The sequence below is a fragment of the Plutella xylostella genome, chromosome 13 (assembly GCF_932276165.1).
Source record: "Plutella xylostella chromosome 13, ilPluXylo3.1, whole genome shotgun sequence".
Classification (NCBI taxonomy): Eukaryota; Metazoa; Arthropoda; class Insecta; order Lepidoptera; family Plutellidae; genus Plutella; species Plutella xylostella.
The window spans coordinates 2,153,253-2,173,766 of record NC_063993.1 but is presented as its reverse complement, the minus strand read 5'-3'; the positions used below and the strand labels follow the sequence as shown (position 1 = coordinate 2,173,766).

At 40.4% G+C, this 20,514-nt stretch overlaps 4 protein-coding genes across 10 annotated transcripts in view; 2 read left to right on the top strand and 2 right to left on the bottom strand.

Annotated features, from left to right (window-relative positions):
• The first annotated feature begins 1,869 nt into the window (after positions 1 to 1,869).
• On the top strand, positions 1,870 to 6,294 carry LOC125488517. The gene is made up of 4 exons (XM_048625013.1): positions 1,870 to 2,055; positions 2,395 to 2,525; positions 3,290 to 3,468; positions 6,194 to 6,294. Exons 1-4 carry the CDS (start codon positions 1,885 to 1,887, stop codon positions 6,292 to 6,294), a joined length of 582 nt encoding a protein of 193 aa, XP_048480970.1. The 5' UTR covers positions 1,870 to 1,884.
• A 1,466-nt stretch (positions 6,295 to 7,760) lies between these two features.
• Positions 7,761 to 8,865, bottom strand: LOC119694540. Its single transcript, XM_048625012.1, has 2 exons — positions 8,642 to 8,865; positions 7,761 to 8,029 (listed from the first exon to the last, which is right to left on the bottom strand). Exons 1-2 carry the CDS (start codon positions 8,688 to 8,690, stop codon positions 7,761 to 7,763), a joined length of 318 nt encoding a protein of 105 aa, XP_048480969.1. The 5' UTR covers positions 8,691 to 8,865.
• Positions 8,866 to 9,376: 511 nt separating this feature from the next.
• LOC105381945 (phospholipase A1 member A) lies at positions 9,377 to 18,542 on the top strand. Its single transcript, XM_048625011.1, has 3 exons — positions 9,377 to 9,386; positions 10,201 to 10,353; positions 18,157 to 18,542. Exons 1-3 carry the CDS (start codon positions 9,377 to 9,379, stop codon positions 18,507 to 18,509), a joined length of 516 nt encoding a protein of 171 aa, XP_048480968.1. The 3' UTR covers positions 18,510 to 18,542.
• An 82-nt stretch (positions 18,543 to 18,624) lies between these two features.
• LOC105392978 (phosphatidylinositol 4-phosphate 3-kinase C2 domain-containing subunit alpha) overlaps positions 18,625 to 20,514 on the bottom strand; it is a 46,007-nt gene continuing 44,117 nt past the window's right edge. For all 7 annotated transcript variants that reach the window (XM_048625150.1, XM_048625144.1, XM_048625143.1 and 4 more), the window contains one exon: positions 18,625 to 20,508. In XM_048625150.1, coding sequence (XP_048481107.1) covers positions 20,332 to 20,508 — 177 coding nt within the window. In that variant the 3' untranslated portion in view covers positions 18,625 to 20,331. The remainder of the gene's footprint in view (positions 20,509 to 20,514) is intronic.

Here is a 20,514-nt window from a genome sequence, read left to right as displayed (position 1 = left end):
GTAATACAATAAGTAAGTCAATCAAATATTCCTCATTCATAGATATCTCTAAACATGTGTTCGGTATTTCGTAATCATGGCCTTTCGATATCTTTGAAATTTAAACGTAACGATTTCGCAACAAATCTTCTTTGTAAACTCTAAGTATTGTACCTACTCACATAAAGCAAAATAAAATATGTTTGAAGAGATGCATTTGTATCAATTAATTAGCAACTTTTTCCATAGTTCAATAGTTAGGTATCTAATCACTATAAGTAATTATATACATCATTAGACAGTGAGCACTGTACGAAAGATTACTAAATAGTCACTATTAAACGGTACCTCACATCTGCGTCTCATCACGCATGTAAATCAGCCAGAAGGCCCCGGAGAGTCAAGTTGCACCACACTACAATGCCTGCTGAACAAGCAGAGGTCACCACTGCACGCACCGCCTACCATATTATACTACTGTAGTTAGTATATTGTTGCAGACACATTGATTTCTTAATTTCCATGCTAACTGCGAGAGCGACGCATTAAATCTAACCTTTGCTTGCATTTAGAAGACGAATTAAATCACACGAGTCTTAGATTCGGAGGAAACCATTAATGCAGATAAGTTGAGATTCGTGATCGGCCTCCATTACTGGCTGACCTTCGTGGTGCAAAGGGAGAATCAATCAGTAGTATGATTGGCTCTTGGTGGTCTAGTCGTGTGGGATGGTGACTGGTGACTGACTGAGCTGGTGACATGTGGGGTGCGGTGGTGCTCCTGGCTACTGCGGCAGCGGCATACGAGTTCGACTCGGGCCCTCCCGCCGGATACCTGTCAGAATGTACGTGGTGTTTGAAATTACGTGTGAGGGCGTTGGTGATTTTTTAGGGAGTGAAGTGATAGTGAACGTGGAAGCCTGTGCTGTTCGAAAGTATTGTGTTTGTTTACGAAATAAATAAGAAGTAGATTGTTAGTAAATTTATAAGTATAATAAGATTATAATGAGTGCTTGCTTACATAAGTGATAATAATAACCAGTGTAGGTGTCGCAGGCATCTGGTTTAATCTCATGTTTGATTGAACCGCTAGCCCGTTCATTGGATGACGCTATTCAGTTGTATGACTAGGCCGAACGTTGATTGTACAAGCGTCACAAAACGTCCAACTAGTTAGCGGACTTAAAATCAGTCAGGTGGTGAATAAAACAAATATGGCGTCTAACAGCGAACAGCTGACACAAAAAGCACTTGTATTGTTATTTTTTGCAAATAAATTTGCTTTAAAGTGCGTTATTTATGTTAAAATAGTATGACAACATGGATTTACCTATGATTACACCGCCGGCGGATAGTTTCAAAGAAAAAAATGTGCTGAAACTGGATAATTATGAACAACAATATCAAGGTACGTTTATTGTTATTGTTTAGTTAATTTGTGAGATGAGAGCTTTGTAACACAGTCTTTTTGTTGACTCTTGTCTGGTCATGTTCATCCTAACCAGACATTACAAAGTTGCTATACTATATCCCATTTAACGACTTCGCTGAATAACGTTCAGTCAAGACGTTGGACGTTACAGTCAACCACTTGACGAGTTGTTCTTTAGTCATACAACTGAATAGTGTCATCCAATGAACGGGCTAGCGGTTCAATCAAACAGGAGATTAAACCAGATGCCTGCGACATAGGCACAGGCACATGTTTAACCATGACATTTACTAGAAGTAACGCAATGGAACTTGGCATTATCAGTGAACACATTCACTTTTAAATGTTTTAATAATACTTACAACTATTACTTACCTATAACAAACATTCATTCAAGTTTTAAAAAACTCATATTTAGGTACGTAAACTCAACAACAATTTACCCTCTATCCCCCGTCCCCCCAGGTCCGGGCATGAACCGCAGCACCCGCTTCTCCGCCGCCACCGCGCGGTCGCTGACCCTGCTGGTGTACCGGCAGACCGGGGCGCCCTTCCCCTTCGACCTGGCTCACCACGCCTGCCCGCTGGGGGCCAAGGGGATAAGATGTGTAGCCAAGCGGATGGACTTTGATAGGGATACTAAGGTTGGTTGAGGTTAGAGAGAAGGTCAGAGATGGGGTGGTTTGTAGAAAATAATATGTACTTAAGTACTTACTAATTACAAGAAAAACTTTTTTTACATTAAGTACTTTTCTGAAATTTTCACGGGGCTCTTGTCTATCTCAATAGGGTTTCGAATTTCGATGCATATTAGGTACCTGATACCAACTGCTTGTAAATATCTTATCGCACCTTCAGAACAGAATATATACCTAGCAATTAAAAAAAAAAATCTTGTTATCCTCTCTCGATATGGGGGTGCCATATCTAATATAACCAACTGTACCTCCTTACCCCTGCCCTGACCCAGCTGTTCCTCCCAGGTGCTGATCTCCGGGTACCTGGACACGCGCTACTCCCCGCTGATGCGGCAGCTGGCGCGGCAGCAGCTGGCTCGGCGCTGCAACGTGCTCGTGCTGGATATCTTCCCTGTGCTGTTCCGCTCCTACCCCATGTGAGTGAAGTCTCCTAGCCCTCGCTGCTGCCCTATTACTTGTCTCGACCGCTGATGCAGCAGCTGGCTCGCTACAACGTGTTGTTCCGCTCCTTCCCCATGTGAGTGAGCCTCCTTGCCCGCGCTGCTGATCTGGTACTTATTGTCTGGACCGCTGATTCGGCATCTGGCCCTCGACGAGGGATTAGATATCCGGGCGAACGGGATGAAGAATAAAAAACTGACTTTATGCAACACTCTGTAAGTATAATGGTACATAAGTGTGTGTAAAATGATACTGATAATTATGATCTTTTGTAATATGATATTTATGTTTACATAAGATTACAGATAGGTAATCGAAGGTTAAAGTGATTGTTTTACATCAGTGACAAGATCATTTCTAAACCATTAAAAATTATGACTAAGTAATTACGAAAGAAATATGTTATGCAAGAACACTTCACGCTGTTTAAAATCTTCTGAGTCTAACTCAAAAGCACAGCAGTTATATAATTATGTAAAGTCCACTACAGAACACGAGGACCTCCTCCAAGACTGATTTAAAATACAGAGTTTCGGCTGGGGTTACAATCCAGGACCTTCGTCATGAAGAACAAGGGTGCTTACCTATAATAATAAAACGCCATGGCTACTTCAAATTTTTCATTGCTTTTCGTCTTTAGCTCAATGGGATAAAGTTCAAAACTAGGTATATGTGGGATCCATAATCATTATGCCAAATTAAGGGTTAACGTGGTTAACACCAACCTTCTGCCCCCCAGCGCGGCGCGCACCACGCGGCCTCTAGGCGCGCGCCTGGGCACCTTCCTAGCGGGCCTCTCCCCGCGCCTGCTGCCCTCCCGCCTGCACATCCTGGGCGGCAGTCTCGGCGCACACATCGGCTACTACGCCGCCAGGCAGTACCGGGATCTGACGGGGGACACGCCTGATAGACTCACTGGTAAGTGTGTTTAAAGCTGCGTACAGACTACAGACCGGCCCAACGATGGATATTTATCATACATAATAACGGGCAGATTGCAGCAACGAAGGTCAACGAAACCCGTTCTTTGGTCCGGTCTGTACGCAGCTAGAGTAGAATGTGTTTGTTGGTCACCAATATTATAACTAAATAGGTAATTTACTAGGAACAATACGCAATAGGTAGCCTTGGATTTGTGAATTAGGTTGTCAAAATAATCTTTGGGAGTCACTATACCTACTTACAGTTCTCCCATATTAATAATGCGCATGCAAATCTTCGCAAACTGTCGTATTCCCGGAAACACCCGAATCAGTGCCTTAAACAAAGCACTTGCATTTTGATCCTTGTTCGAAAGAAATAGTAGTCAATATCATGTGACACATAATCGAAAACAATTCGGGCGGTCGGTGGCTGTCACCGATCAGTCAAGGGTCTCAAGGTCAAGATCAATATTACTTTTGTGGAATTATAAAGAGCTGCAATTACACATTGTTATTGTTATTTTTTTCAAATGTGTATTTAATTTCAGCTTTAATTATTTTTGACGATGCCATATTATGAGGCACATTTAAGAATAAAATATGCGTCACATTGATAGACTTCACTTTGCCAATAAAGCCACACCCAAAAGACCAAGTTTGTAATTTTAATATTATTGTGAATGATCAGCGCTGTAAATACTTTTGAACTGAGATTTTAATGTAAACATTTTTATTAATGTGAAATAATCAGTGCTCTAAATACTTTTCAACTGAGATTTCTTTTTTTATATATAATCCTGTGTTTGAAATCCATTTCTCCTTATAATATAAACCTTGTGTTATTCAAACCTTCTTTCATCCATCTTTACATCAGCTTCAGTAAGACACTTGAAAAGTACCTACTGTAACATTTTCGAAGTAAATTTTAATATTATGGAATATTATGAATTATCGAATCAAATTTCGTTACTGATAAATCAATTATCTCTTTTAGCACCAATTACATAATTCTACTAAAATTTCATGAAGAAAATGCACTTAACCACTCTAAATACATAATAGTTTTCTAACGCTCGGGAATACGACCGTTGCCGAACAATGACGAAGATTTCTATGTGCATTATCAATTTTGGGGAACTGTACGTAGCTTATGAAGACGAACGAACGAGACTCTTCACGCATTCACTCCTAATGCGGGTCTCTCCCCGCGCCTGCTGCCCTCGCGCCTGCACATTCTGGGCGGCAGTCTCGGCGCGCACATCGGCTACTACGCCGCCAGGCAGTACGAGACCGTGATCTTACTGGGGACACGCCTGATAGACTCACTGGTGAGTGTGAGGATGAATGTGTCTGTTGGTGACTATATAATTAATGTACTTAATAAAACTGGCAGAAACTTAAATTTGAGTTTTTTCGCGAATAGTTTTAGAAGGTAGTCAGAAAAAAAAATGTTACTGGGGTCTTGGGGAGTTACTAAGTACTTATACCTACTTAGCTTATGAAAAACGAACGAACGAGAGTTTTCATGCAATCGGGCGCTTAATACAAAACGATAGTCGTGGTAAGCGCAGAAATAGCGCACCATACATATTCTGTAATAGGCTAATAGCTAACTGGCCAGGGAATTATTTACATATCTCACGCAGAAGTAAAATGATTGTGGAAACTTGACATTGAATGATCGTACTTACCGTGCCAATGTATTGAAGCAGAATAATTGATTTCCTGCGATCAATTCACTTGATTGTTATCATATCAATTGTATGTTGCGTGGACTGTAGGTTTGGCTGGCTGGTCTTCTTCATTAAAACCAAAGTTTCACAGTGAGACAGTATTTTATTTTATCACAACACAAGAGCACCGTACAGCAGTTATATTGTAACAGTATAGGATACGGAAGTGACCATAAACAATAAATTAAAAATATACCTGTGTTGCCATCAACATATTGCCGCCCAAGAAAGAGCAAACGATAAATTAACTCAAGAGATAACATTTGTATGACCAAATAAAGTGCAATCATGCTTAAACACTTATACCTAACATAGTTTACATAGTATTTACTTAGGCATTTTTTGTACATTAGATATTATGTCAACTCTAACTTGAAAGATACCTATCGAACAACAAGTTATGAAAATAAAGTTTATATAAACAAAGCTGACCGTTTTTAATTTATGTATTTACCTAACCAACATATTTTATGAATACCTACTATAACCATATAGAAGAGTACTTAAGTATATAATAGTAAATCTAACTATAACGATTATGCAGCTAAATGTAACTAATTTCAACTGTAAACACACATGTAAGGCATATACTTTAATTTAACAAAATATTATTTAACAGCATCTTCTCAATCAAGTATGTAAGTATATAACAGCATTTTACTAAATCTTAATCAGTAGTAAAACTTTATATAAGGTAAGCACACATTTAACTATAGTAACGTGTATCTAACAATTAAGGTTGTAATTTCTTTACATTATACAAACAACTTAACAAATTTTTAACTATAAGTACCTATTCATAACAACAATAGACATAGTCTTAGTAGTATCAATGACATACAATGAAACAATCTTAAATCATTAAAAAAATACCTATTTATAATCATTTTTCAATAGGTAAAACGCTTATGCTCTGCAATGACCTAGTATACAATTTACCATCAGCTGTTTTTAACTGAAAGGCTCTGACCTTGCCATCATTTCCAGGGAATACTTTCACGACCCGTGCCATGGGCCACACCAAAGGTGGAGAATTGGGCTCTCTCATAAGAACTAGTGAACCTTCAGTTACATTAGGCATAGATTGACACCACTTACTTCTATTTTGCAAAGTATTTAAATAGTACTTATACCAAGCCTTCCAAAACCTTTGTTGCAACTGTGTACATTGTTGCCAGAAGCTTAGCCTATTGTTCCTAGTTTCAGAATTATCTACCTCGGGATACATAGTTAGAGACGTGCCTATAAGGAAATGCCCCGGAGTCAGGTAGCAGTAATCATTTATATCCTCAGAGAGGGGCAAAATAGGGCGTGAATTTAGCACAGCCTCTATCTGACATAATACAGTATTTAACTGTTCATAAGTTAATGCAGCATCTAACACAATGCGCTTTAAATGATATTTCATGCTTTTCACAGCGGCTTCTGCAAGCCCAGCGAACACCGGTGCATAGCTAGGTGTGAAATGAAACTTTATGCCTTCTTTGGCAGTATATGCTTGCACAAGTCCCTGATGATCAGCAGAACTATTAAGTTTGTACAGTTCCACCAGCTGGTTCCTTGCTCCTCGAAAACAACCACCATTATCACAGAATACCTCGCTGGGCAGGCCTCGTCTACTTGAAAATCGTTTAAAGGCTGCAAGGAACGCCTCAGTAGTGAGATCAGAGGTCAATTCCAAATGAATTGCCTTCGTGACAAAACACACGAATATACATACATAACCTTTGCTAATAATAGCTTTTCTAACACGCGAATTTTTTACTTTGACAGGCCCAGCGAAGTCAATGCCTATCTTCTGGAATGGTCTGCATGGTGTGACTCGCTGAGGAGGCAAGGATCCCATTAGCTGCTTCGCTGCACAAGCTTTGAGCCTAAAACAAACCAAACATTTATGTGTTACCTTTTTTACTTGTCGCATTCCATTTATTAACCAATATTTTTGATTTAAGTTAGCAAGAAGCGATTTAGGCCCGGCATGTAATAACCTTTTATGCTCACTTTGTATAATAAGTTCAGTTATTCGTGATTTTTGAGCTAAGATGATAGGATGTTTTTGTGATAGCGGTATGTCCGAGTTATCAAGTCGCCCCCCTACTCTGATCAAGCCGTCTTTATCTAAGAAAGGATGTAGAGATTTCAAGGGTCCTCGCACGCAGTTGCCCTTTCGCAATGAGTTTATTTCATCACAGAAATAAATAGATTGCTCATGCTTTATTATTAAATGCAACGCATGTTGTAACTCATCAGGAGTTAGTGTTTTATCATGAATTTTTGTACCGCTCTTCAAGTTATTACAAAACCTAAGGATATAAGCTATCACCCTAGTCATTTTATCTATATCTGAATATTTATTTAAAATTTCAGCTAATATGTCCTGTTCGATACCTGTAGTAAGTACCACTTTAGCAGGCAGTGGTGTGGTCTTGGATTTCTTCATCTCTGGCAAACTGACAGGCAGATCTAAGTCTTTACTTTCAAATTTGTACTCTGATTGCAGGAACTCTGGCCCCTCCCACCAGAGGGCGCTGTTCGGAAGCTCTTAGTTTAAACCTTAAACCTTACTCTTTGCTATGCATGCCGGCTGCCGTTTCCCAGATGTGGCTGTCTCGCTGTGATCGGTGTTCTCCAAAGCAAGAGCTCGCCTCTCCAGATAGGAGAGGAAATCTTGAACTGTTGGGTCATTCTCCAGGTTTCTCTCCAGTTGATATGACCTCCAGCTGTATGTGTCTAACTTACGCTGCAGAATACCCAGTAAAAACGGGTCTTTGTCATCGACATTCACCTGTAGGTTGGTGAGAGCGCTCATAGTCTGGTTCACTACTGAAACAAAATTCCTTAAATCGTTAGCGCCTGCATACTTGGGCAACTTTTCCAAGTCTAACAGGGTGTTAACATGCTCGTTTACTATCTGATATTTGTTGTAAAACCTTTTGCTTAACAACTGCATGGCTTCCTCGTAACTCGCTGAGTTGAGTGGTAAATTTTTTACTAAGTCGAAAGGTTCACCCTGAAGGTAAGATCGCAGGTAGTATAATTTCTGTACATTGTCTAGGGATTTGTCATTATGAATGACTGACTTGAAAATCTCAATGAACGTTACGTATTCCGAGTATTTACCTGAAAAACTTGGAATGTTTATACTTGGTAACTTTGTCCTACTAGAAATGCTACTGGTACCTGACTCCGGGGTTTCACTAGCACTACTATGCGACTTAATGCTTTGGTTTAACACAGTTAAACAATGAAAATATTTATCCTCGACTTCACCAACATCCTCAGTGTCTGACAAGTCTAATGCCAAAATATCCTTATTAAGCTGATCATAATCAGCAAACGTGGTTGTCAACCTATCTCTTTTTGTAATGAGAGTTTCCACTTCACTTAACTTAAAATTTTCGCTATTTACAAATGAAAACAATCGCGTTACAATACCTTTTGCATAGCCTCTCTGGGCCTTTAGAGCTTTTAGTTGTTCCTCCATTATGATACACAGTTAAATTACACAATTTATCGTATTTGTTGCGACTCTAATGTTAGCTATTTACAATTACAGTTATTTACAGCTAAACTTTGCACTAGAAATCGAAAATTGAAAGCAAATTACAAATTGTTGCAACCACCACGCCAAATAAAATAAGATGGCGAATTTGTTGACGTCGCATACACCGTTCCGCTAGAGGGCGCAAGCTTCGAAAACGCAGCGCAGGCTTGCCAACCTAACTATTCTTACTTGACGTATGGTATGAACCAATGAGACTCGTCCGCTGCAGACTCGGAGTTCCTTGACGCGATGTGATTGGACGATGGTCGCTTCCCACGTCTCGTTGTTGATTCCGTCTTCGGTCTTCCCCGCTCGAGTGGGACGACTGGCACGATGCTATCTTCTTTCCCTTTCTCTCTTGCCGCGATATGAATTGGAATGGCGGGAATTGTTCTTGGTTTATTATTTTGATGCTATTTCTTATTTATTGCAACAACTTCTATCTTGAAGTTGTCGAAAATATATCACTGTATGACGTTCGGATGATTTCGCAGATACTTGTTGCTTGATTTCGCAAGTATACTGATCCTCCCGCCTTTTTAGTTCTTGCTGCATGCACGCATTGCGGCTCCCGTGTGCAATTTTATCTCGCTGTCCTTTCGCACAGGAAACTTCGTCGGATCGTTATGGACCAATGTATGTTGCGTGGACTGTAGGTTTGGCTGGCTGGTCTTCTTCATTAAAACCAAAGTTTCACAGTGAGACAGTATTTTATTTTATCACAACACAAGAGCACCGTACAGCAGTTATATTGTAACAGTATAGGATACGGAAGTGACCATAAACAATAAATTAAAAATATACCTGTGTTGCCATCAACATCAATAACTAGTTACGTGATCGTAATACAATAATCGATCTGTAAATACAATTTATTTAAATAGTCGGTTCTTAGTTATGAAGAAGAGTCTATTTATTACAATACTTGTACAACTTATATGTTCCCCTGAAAATTTGGTCATAGCTGTAATTTACCAAAAATAATGATGTCTATTCTGAAGGCACAAAAACTATTATGCTGTAATCCCATTATCCTACCCACATCAATAACCACCCTTCCACCATCCACAAGCAGCGTCGCTCGCCTGTCTAACATCTGTCAGATCCATTACAACTTTTTTGGCAGATTCAGGCTGTTTTTTTGTTTGATTCAGGCTAAACAGCATGCGGATTCACGCACGCGGGATTGCCCTGCATGCGTTCGTACAAGTATTTATTGTAAAGCCTGTAATATACTCGCGAGGTGCGGGAAAATGGCGTGCCATCCCGCGTGCGTGATGAAATCCGCATGCTGTTAAACAACCTTAGTTAGATTTGACAAGCGAGCAACGCTGATTTAGCTGATGTTCGGTGGTAATAACCCCACAGGTCTGTTTTTGCTAATTGTGTCGGTGGTGGTAACCCCACAGGTCTGCTCTTGCTAATTGTGTCGGTGGTGGTAACCCCTCAGGTCTGGACCCGGCAGGCCCGTGTTTCCGGCCGCTGCCGCCGGCGGCGCGGTTCAGCCGCGGGGCGGCGCGGCGCGTGGACGCTCTTCACACGAACATCGACGGCTTCGGGATCGCCGAGCCGACCGCTGACGTGGACTACTATGCTAGTGGCGGTGAGTGAGCCTCTTAGCCCGCGATGCTGCCCTGGTACTTGTCTGGACCGCTCATTCGGAATCAGGAGGGTTACTCTATTATATTCTATTGTTCTGACGAAAAACGAACGAACGTGAGCTATCGTGCAGTTGGCACGTTTAATACGATAGAGTCGTGGCTAGGCTATTAGCAGGAGCAGCGCTCCGAAATTTCGTTTATTGTCTTATAGAGTGACCCTCCAGGTGCGTTAATCCCATAGGATATGACGGCATTTGAAAGAAAACTGTTTTATTAAGTAGGTAGGTAACCCTTATTAGAATTGGAATTAGCCTTGAACATACCTGTAAATGCCCGTCACCAAGTACATTCTCTAGAACACAATGCACCCAGATATTGATCACAGTTTGATATTCAATTTTGTCCAATAAGTAGAAAATAAATGCGGATCGATAATTTTCACGCACAACGTGCCGGCGGAAAGCCATTGAAAAAGTGCCCTAATATCTTCCGGTTTCAACGCCGCTGATTGGTCTAGAACCGATCCGTGTTATCCAACGGTCCAAAGGCGAGCAGTTTCACATATGGGTATATGTGAAACTGCATAGAATACAAAATGTTCAAACCAAAGCAATGTTGCCATGTTTAGCAACCTTATGAAGTAAAATGTTGCGAGTTAAAAAATTAAGACTGCGTTCGGCGATGCTATAGTCGACAGCTGAAAGCAGACTCACACATGCCCACGCAAGCTTACACACTACATACACCCACACACAACACAAAATACACACACTCACACTCACACATACGCGCACACAAACACTCACACACACACACACACACACACACACACACATACACACACAGTCACACGCAAACACACACACACCAACCAAACTAACTACACATGCAAATAAATACACGCACTAGTAAACATAGATACGCATAGCACTTTAACTTGACTATGTATACCTTTAGTTACCTTTATCAATAATTAAATTTCTTTTCTTTTCTTTTCTTAAGATTATGCTATGTATGCCATTCGGCCATTCTTAGTTATTAAGTAACCTATTATTAAACAACTTGACCGTTATTCGAAGTCTAATAATAATTGAGAGAGACATCTCTTTTCCTTTTCGTATTTCCTGCTAAATACCACGTGACTTCCGGCGACTTCCCTTGAATTTGACTTTTTCCCACCACCACCGGCAGTTGGCGCCATTTTGTTGGCTCCAAATATATTCGTCATTGACGTCGTTTTCCTTCGTCCGAGCTGGTCGTGTCCCACCAGGGACGCTCCAGGTTTTCTGTGTAAATACCAACCTACCTGCAAATTTTATTTTAATTTTTCATAGTGAAAAAAATCATTTAGATTTCACTAAAAAGTGGCTAAAATACCTGATTTGAAGTGAGTTTAAACAGTTATAGTGTATTTTTTCCCTGGATTGTGCTCAGGTATGTTTTTACTGTATTGTTTCACCACGTTTTTACCAATTATTTATCGGAAAGTTACTGTAATTTTTGCCGCATGCTACCAGTGTAACGTTGCTATCATACTTATTTCGTAGATAAACCATCATTTTAACGGTGTTACCGTTCGTGTTTTAAAATTAATTTTAGCAATTAGTTCTTGGAATTTCCCTTGTATTACAGATTAAATTAAAATTAAAATAAAATGAGTACTGAAAATGCGGATTTGCAAGATGTGCAAGATGCACAACCATCCTTGTCAACACGGAAACATTCTCGTAAAAGGAAGATTAGTGAAAGTGATTCGTCATCGTCTGAATCTAGCTCAAGCTCAAGCTGCAGTGATTCCTCTTGCTCTAAACGCTCCCGGCGTAGGAAAACTAAATCTAAACGCCGCAGACGAAATCAAGATCGTAAATTTGATAAAATGATGTTAGAAATAAAAAATCTTAAAAATCAAATAGCTTGCAATCAGTGGCGGCTGCACCTCAAGTGCGCCCGTGCAACGCACTACCATTTAAAAACCTTCTAAATATGTACCTTCCTTCTTCCTATACCATACTAGGTACATGTAAAAAAAACTTCACAAAAAATACCAATATAACAACCATAATAACTACCCTTTCTAAACAGAAATTACATAAATCTGATTATCGTTACGAGTTAAATTAAATCGAGCTGGCCTATTTTGATTTCTACTGCGAAAGAATTAGATCTTATTTTTGCTTGAACAAAAACGGCCTCGTGCGCTCGGATTATCGCACGGGGCGAGCTCCTACATGTAGTATGAAACAGGATGGAAATCGCCCGGCGCGTGAGACGGAAGATGCTCAGTACAAACTGTATGCAGTTCTAGGATAAATTCGTGCGCCGCACGCGACCGGAAATTGCCGAACTAATACGAATGACGCCACGGGAATCGGGAGGCGCGGGCGGCGGCCTTGACCGGTGGCGTGACCTACGAACGATGCACTTGTCATGTCATTGTCGCAGTTTCACCTTTCGCGCGCGAATACGTAATTAATTTGCTAATTACTTATTAACTAAGAAAGTAGTAAAGATTTCGTGAGTGTGTATGTGTGTGTGTGAGTGAAAATGAGTGCAATATACAATATTGACTTCATAAAAAGCAATAGGACATTGCAAAATAGACTGGACATTAAATCTGCTGGGCCGCCTCGGCCTTTAGTGCAAAACAAAAAATGAAACTTATAAGTACCTACCTGAATTTTCAAAAGTGAAATGTTCAATAAAAAGAAATGGTTATGTGGATGTGAGAGACTAAATGCTTTATTATGCTTTCCGTGTGTTGTTTTCGTTTCGGCGGAGAAGCTATTTCGCGTCAATAAATAAGGTAAAATATACTTATAATTTTTTTACTCCTAATTGTAATAGTTAATCTATTTTTCTCAAAAAAATTACTAAACCTATAAAGTGCACCACCGGGTATCTGAGGCACCAGCCGCCACTGCTTGCAATAACAATAGCAATGATGATATTATTGATGATAATATTAGTGGTCAGCTTTATTCAGACGTGCAATCATTAGATGAGGAACCAGCTCCGCAAATTTCCTTAACTATCGGTACTAGATTGAAAGAGCCGGAAATTTTAAAAACACCAGCCGTTTATTTGGATACCCTTAAAAACATCCAGCGGCTTGAGCACCCGGATTGGAGGAACGTTCGTTACGCGGATGTCCAAAAATTATATCGTCATAGCCCGGGCTTTACCGACTTAGATGCGAACGAAGAAGTTAAGCGCTACGATTCCTCTCGCACTCTCGTAAATTTTGAAAAGGCCCTAGCATCGCTTACTTTTGCCATGATAAAACAAAGGGATCAACTTGAAAAGGAGCTCCGTTCCTTTTTGGCGTGGACAACAACAACATCAGAGCTAACTTCGGAAGAAGTTAATAAAAGGATCGAAGATATTTTCGTTACAGGTGATTTTTCAAAAACATCTAACGATATATTACAAATGGTTTGCGGCCACAGAGCTGAAATAATTCAGCAAAGACGCGAGGCTATTCTAGCTTTCGTCAAAGACCCACTTCATAAAACTTCACTGCGTAAGGTTCCGCCTTCCTGTGATAATCTCTTTGAGACTGAAAAGTTTACATCAACTCTGGAGAGAGCCGGAGGAGTACGGAAAGTATTCTGGCCTCGTGAAAAGGATCGCGTTTCTGCACCGCAGACCGATCCGACTCCTAGTACATCTGCGCAACGCAATGTATACGTGCAAAAGAGACCAAACTACAAAGGTAATATACAAGCCGCGAACACCAGGTCAACCTCAGGTAATTATAACAATAAGCCATTTCGTGGCCGCGGTGGTAAGCAACAAGCACCTGGCAGCGGCCGACAAGATCATGGCCGACCAAGGAGAAACTCTCCCTCATCCCACCGGGAGAGGAGAGGTAATAAACGACGATACTGACTCACCGAGTCACGTCACCCAACAATTTCATGCTGGACAACTACAATTTTACCATCACAGATGGGTGAACCTAGGGGCACCAGCTTACATTACAAAAATTACTTCAGGATACCGTATCCCTTTCATTTCGAAGCCTCCGCTTCAAATGCCGAACATGTCGAATCCCTAAAGTCCCATCCAGTCCAGCGACGAAATGGACCTGATAATAGAAAAAATGAAACACGAGGGAGTATTGGCCAAGGTCAATGTGAGCCCAAGTTTCCTGTCCTCGATGTTTCAGGTGCCGAAAGGAGACGGCAGTATGAGACCCATATTCAATCTAAAGGCATTAAACCGCTATGTGTACACAGCGCCATTCAGATTGATAAATGTGTACAAAATTCCCGATTTTCTACAGCCGAGCGACTGGATGGCAAAAATCGATATTTCCCAGGCGTATTTCCACATACCCATATCAGAAGCCCATCGTCGGTTTCTACGCCTAATTTATCAACGGGAACTTCTACAAATGAACTGCCTACCTTTTGGACTAAGTTCTGCTCCGAAAACCTTTGCCTCCGTGAGCAATTGGATGGCCCAGATCCTTCGCCAGCGCGGCATCCGCCTGGTCGTATATTTGGACGATTATTTGCTAGCCAATCAGGATGCTCGTGTTCTAAAGGACCACATAAAAATAGCAGTAAATCTACTGGAGTACTTGGGGTGGAAAATAAACTACGCCAAATCAGTTGTACAGCCATGTCAAACAATAGAATACCTTGGAATAACATGGGACTGCAAGCACAACCAAAAGTCACTTCCTGCTCAGAAGTGTGCCAAGCTATCAGCAATGATAACAAACTTATCCACAAGCAAAAGGGCCACTATCAAGGACTTGGAACGAGTGATAGGCCTGATGAACTTTGCCAGCTTCACTGTCCCACGCGGCAGGCTAAACTACCGACAGCTACAGCGATTATTGATCGCCTCGAAAAGAAGGTCTCAGGATCATATAAGAATGTTGCTGGACGAGGCTGTTCTACAGGAACTACAATGGTGGCTAATTCACCTCAAGGATCCATCTCCGGTTCACCACCCATATCCCACTCATTATGTTGTGACCGACGCCTCAGATGTAGCGTGGGGAGCGCAAATAAACAATCTGAGTGTATCAGGAACATGGTCGTCGCAGGAAAAGGGACTCCATTGCAATCGAAAGGAGTTACTTGCCATTTTAAAAACTTTAGAAGATCAATGTCAGAACCTTCGTTTCGGATCTCTGCATTTACAATGCGACAACAAAAAAACTGTATCCTACTTGAGAAACGAAGGCGGTACCAAGTCGCAGGGTCTACTGGAAATAACGTACAAGATATTCATGTTATTGGACAGTCATCAGATAACATTGACTGTTTACCACATTCCCGGGGCTTACAATGTAGAGGCAGATCACCTATCTCGATTTCGCAAGAGGCCAGAGTGGCATCTGCTCCCGCAAGCTACAACTCAGATTTTCGCCAAATGGGGAACCCCAGTCATCGACTTGTTTGCCTCCCGCCTGACACGAGTAGTTCCCAGATATTGTTCCCTGGACTGTCACGATCCGCTAGCGGAGTTTCACGATGCGATGACACAACAATGGAACTACGAGCTGGCGTGGGTATTCCCCCCGCCATTTTTGATGCCCAAAGTGTTACAACACCTGAACACGTGTCAAGGGATGTACCTCATTGTAGCCCCCAGATGGGAACAAGTATTTTGGAGACCCGATCTAAAAAACCGAGCCACAGCTCCACCGTGGACCATCATGAACCTGAGAAACGTTCTAGTAGACGTCTCAACCGGCCTCCCACCACAGAAAGTGACAGAAATGACGCTGGAGGTGTGGAGATGTGGGGGTGGCAGGAACATTTAGTCGGGTGGACAAAGGAGCAGAAGGATCTCTTGTTGAAAAGTTGGCGTCCTTCTACGATAAGGACGTATAAGCCAGTATGGACACGATGGGTCAATTGGGCACGTGAAAACAAAATTTCTACGAATAAGCCAAGCGGGTCAGACTTATCCAGATTTTTGGCTGACTTACATCAAAAGGAAGGCTTATCCTACAGTACTATATTAACTCATAAGTCGGTAGTATCGACATTTTGTGATCCGCAAGCCATAAACCGACTTAGTGATCATCCTATGGTCAAAAGAATTTTAAAATCTATAGCCTTAGCAAAGCCTAATGTTCCGAAACCACCTGTGTGGGACATTGACAAAGTAATTAATCATTTAGCTACGTTAGATCCTAAAACTGATAACCTTTATGAAATTTCAAAGTGTACGGCCACAATGTTGTTGCTATGTTCTGGTCGACGCATCCATGACCTGACGCTATTACGTGTTGATTCTAATCATTGCATTGATTCTCAGGACTCGATTGTTTTATGGCCAGTATTTGGTTCAAAAACCGACACAGTTGATTATCGCCAATCTGGCTGGAAGTTAAAAGTAAATACTAATAATAGATCCCTTTGTCCAGTTCATTGGGTTAGAAGGCTCATTATTATTGGACAGCAACGAAGAAGTGCTGCCGAATCTAGTCACCTATTTCTATCAATTTGTGGTAAAGCTAAACCAGCTACACGGTGTATTATTGCTAGATGGGTCAAAAATATTTTGAAGGAGTCAGGCATAGAGGCCACAGCAGGTAGTTTCCGGTCTGCAGTAGCTTCAAAAAGTTGGCTTGAGAACGCTCCAATAGAGGAAATACTTACTCGAGGCAACTGGAGATCAGAAAATACATTTAAAAGATTCTACTGTCGTCAAATCATGAATGTAAATAATGTGAATAATACTGTTTCTAATTTATTCAACGCAGTTGTACCCTAATTTAGATATTTAAAATAATTTATTTTTATGTTACCTACTGTCAATCAGTCTGACTTTATTTAAATCACCTTATTTGATGCAAGTTAGATGATTTAATGATTTATGTTCAAGAATCGTTATATTATTATTACTTACGTTCAGTATATCAAGATACTTAACATTAATTTGTATTGATTATTTATACATAATATATTTACCAAAAATAAATAAATGTCACACATTATGTGAAATGTTTTCTTGTTACTTATCCTAAAGTTAACAAATTATGTTTTATATTTTGAGCTAAGCTATCACAAGCTTCTCATTGTTAATGTGTCCCTAAATAACATTCATATAGTCACATTGACGTCCACCACCACCAGGCGATATCAAACACGTCGCTCAATTATTATTAGACTTCGAATAACGGTCAAGTTGTTTAATGAAGACGTTTTACCTAAAAATAAAACGTATATTAAACATACTTACCTTATTCGAAGTCTAATAATTTTATTTCTGCCTGGTGGCATTCAACAAGACGCAATGACGAATATATTTGGAGCCAACAAAATGGCGCCAACTGCCGGTGGTGGTGGGAAAAAGTCAAATTCAAGGGAAGTCGCCGGAAGTCACGTGGTATTTAGCAGGAAATACGAAAAGGAAAAGAGATGTCTCTCTCAATTATTATTAGACTTCGAATAAGGTAAGTATGTTTAATATACGTTTTATTTTTAGGTAAAACGTCTTCATTATGGAAGAGCGGTATCTCCAAACACAGGCCTTCTAGCTTAAATGGGGATACCGCACGCACTTGTCAAAATTAGGCTAAGTGTTATGTAAATAAACATTTTTGATTTTGATTTTGATTTTTTTGACAGCTCCGTGGATGCGCGATGTGGTCTTCGGTACAGTCGTTCCTAGCTCTTATATACTCTTCCCGCCTCGCTTTGTATCTTTAAATACCTACTTAGAAAAAAAAGTCAGATAAAACAGTGATTTTGAATCACACCGAATATTAATATTTCCACTTATGACCGTGTTTTAACTTCACCTCCTTTTCACATATCTTTAATCTCCATTCCCAGGCGAGTACCAGCCGTCCATGGTGGGCGGGTTCATCCTGCCCTGCTTCACGCTCTGCTCTCACGTGCGCGCCGCCCAGCTGTGGGCCGCCGCCCATGACCATCCCGCCCAGTTCATAGCTGTGCGCTGCCTCTCGCTCACACACGCGCGCCGCGGCGACTGCTATCCCGCTCACACACCAGTAACTACCAACTTACTGGGCCCAGATACAGACTTCGACAAACCAGGGATTTACTACCTCCCCACTAATGCGACTCCGCCGTATTACGCGGGTCAGAGCGGGCTGGTTAAACACGAGTATGGGTTGAATCAGTTTTTGAAGGATTCCACTCCTGATACGGATTTGGTTTTGTGATTTTGGTGAACGAATCCCGTTTTTTGTGCACTTTATGTGAGTGTAATGTTTTAAATTGGGACAGGAAACTATTCTAGTCGTAGAGGAATGGAAGGACACGAGTAAAAGATGGTAGTGTATACCAAAGCGGTTTTATTAAATAGACAATAAACAACAATTTCATTATTATGTTTAATACATGCCGAAAAGTTACAGTTATCTAAAAGTACGTACAATCGTATAAAAGTCTAACTAATGTATGTACAGTCGCGGAGAGTCGCCACGATATGTTCGATATTAATTAGCTAATTAATTTGTTACATACAGTATGTAATAATAATAATAATTGAAGCGATATTTGAGGCTTTACATAATATTTAGCAGATTAACTACAGTTCGTATGTTTGTACTGAGGTACGGAGCTTGTAAATGCAACTTTAATACGACACAATGTATAAATTCACACACAAATTTGTAAATAAAAATATAGAATAGTCTATCTGTATTATACTTATAATTAGATGTACGCTATAAATAAAGATAATCAAAATAAATGATTTTAATATAATGTTTGATTATTACTTGATAATCAAATAATAGATTATTAGATGACATTTACGTTCATTGAAATTTCATAAGTATCTGTAGATATAAATTAATTGATCCAAACTTTAATTTACTCATGATTATAAATACGTTAGATGTGTAAATGTCGATAGTATCTACGCTACAAGGCCACTCCCGTGCCACCCACAAAACACGTGCAAAAGCACAGTATCAAAATCAAAATCGAAGAACTAGAAAAAATATGAAACTCTGGAATGTGAGCCTTTGGATTTCCTTCGTGCATCTTGATATGTTACACACAAGGAACAATCATTATTGATTTACCATAACAATTCAAAACTATTCTAATAACTCGATATTTTATTTCGATATAACTTTTGATGTGCTTGTTACCTTGTCGACCAAAACCTTCATTATTTAAACAGTGATGGTCCTTCGAACCGGATAAATTTCTCATCTTCAACATTTTCATTTGGCCACCCTTTTTAGGAAACATTTGAAATGTTCACATTTGCCACATAATAACTTACCGAAGCCCTATAAATAAAGATTACAACTTGTACCTTGGCAGAAGTAGATAATTAAATAAGATAAATAAATTAAAATCTATTTTATGCGCAGACTTTTAGGTTCCCCTCTAAACAGGAACATATTATTGAGTTCATATTAGACGCCACAAGCATGCCAGTAGCGGCATCATAACACACAAGTGTTGAGAAACAAGTGCACAATTGGCTCCTTCCACCATAAACAAAATCGTAATAATAAGATCGAAATCTATCACATTATTGTAATGAGTAACACGCCGACTCTAGTCTTTGAGCGCAACATTCTTTAAACCAATGGAATATTGCCGTTAGTATATAAACATCACCAGAATCCCCCTAGCTACGTGTAGTATGCAATTTGTACCCCGCACCGTACTATATTATGAGTAAGTATATCATTATATTGGTACTAACTACTTCTTACTGGCAGGGTACAAAATTGAGCATTTAATACTCAGGCTATGTAACTACTCTCAGGCTTACCACTCGGGTAATACCCGTGTACAGTCAGCAAAATAATTATATATGTGTGTCACCCCAGCGCAAACAGTTTGATCCTGAGACACATGCGTGAAAGATCGACAGAATCAAATAGTGTTTTATCAATCTCTATAAGTAGGTAAAGCATTTTACATGTTACCTATCACCTTTCAGTAAATCATAAAAAAGTGTTTGCGCTGCGGTGGCCTACATATCTCTTTTGCTGACCGTACATACTGGAGCGGGTACTACCTGGGTATATACTGGAGGGGGTACCAGGCCACAGTCTCCTCCCGCAGTGGAAGAGACGCGAGGGGGATCACGGCCCCGCCTAAGAACTGGTTCTCTTGTAGCGAGTCGTAGTGCCAGACCGTCGCTTGCAGGCTGCGGGTTTTGACTACGTCTAGGGGTAGACGGTATTCCAGCTGGGG

What these genes read in the sequence shown, in the direction of transcription:
- LOC125488517 (XM_048625013.1), top strand. Translation starts at nt 1,885, where the DNA reads ATGAACCGCAGCACCCGCTTCTCCGCCGCCACCGCGCGGTCGCTGACC. An exon ending in ACTTTGATAGGGATACTAAG is followed by an intron (nt 2,056 to 2,394) that starts GTTGGTTGAGGT and finishes TGTTCCTCCCAG; the next exon opens with GTGCTGATCTCCGGGTACCT. An exon ending in CTGTTCCGCTCCTACCCCAT is followed by an intron (nt 2,526 to 3,289) that starts GTGAGTGAAGTC and finishes TCTGCCCCCCAG; the next exon opens with CGCGGCGCGCACCACGCGGC.
- LOC119694540 (XM_048625012.1), bottom strand. Translation starts at nt 8,690, where the DNA reads ATGGAGGAACAACTAAAAGCTCTAAAGGCCCAGAGAGGCTATGCAAAA. An exon ending in CCAGAGAGGCTATGCAAAAG is followed by an intron (nt 8,030 to 8,641) that starts GTATTGTAACGC and finishes ATTTTGTTTCAG; the next exon opens with TAGTGAACCAGACTATGAGC.
- LOC105381945 (XM_048625011.1), top strand. An exon ending in GGACTACTATGCTAGTGGCG is followed by an intron (nt 10,354 to 18,156) that starts GTGAGTGAGCCT and finishes CTCCATTCCCAG; the next exon opens with GCGAGTACCAGCCGTCCATG.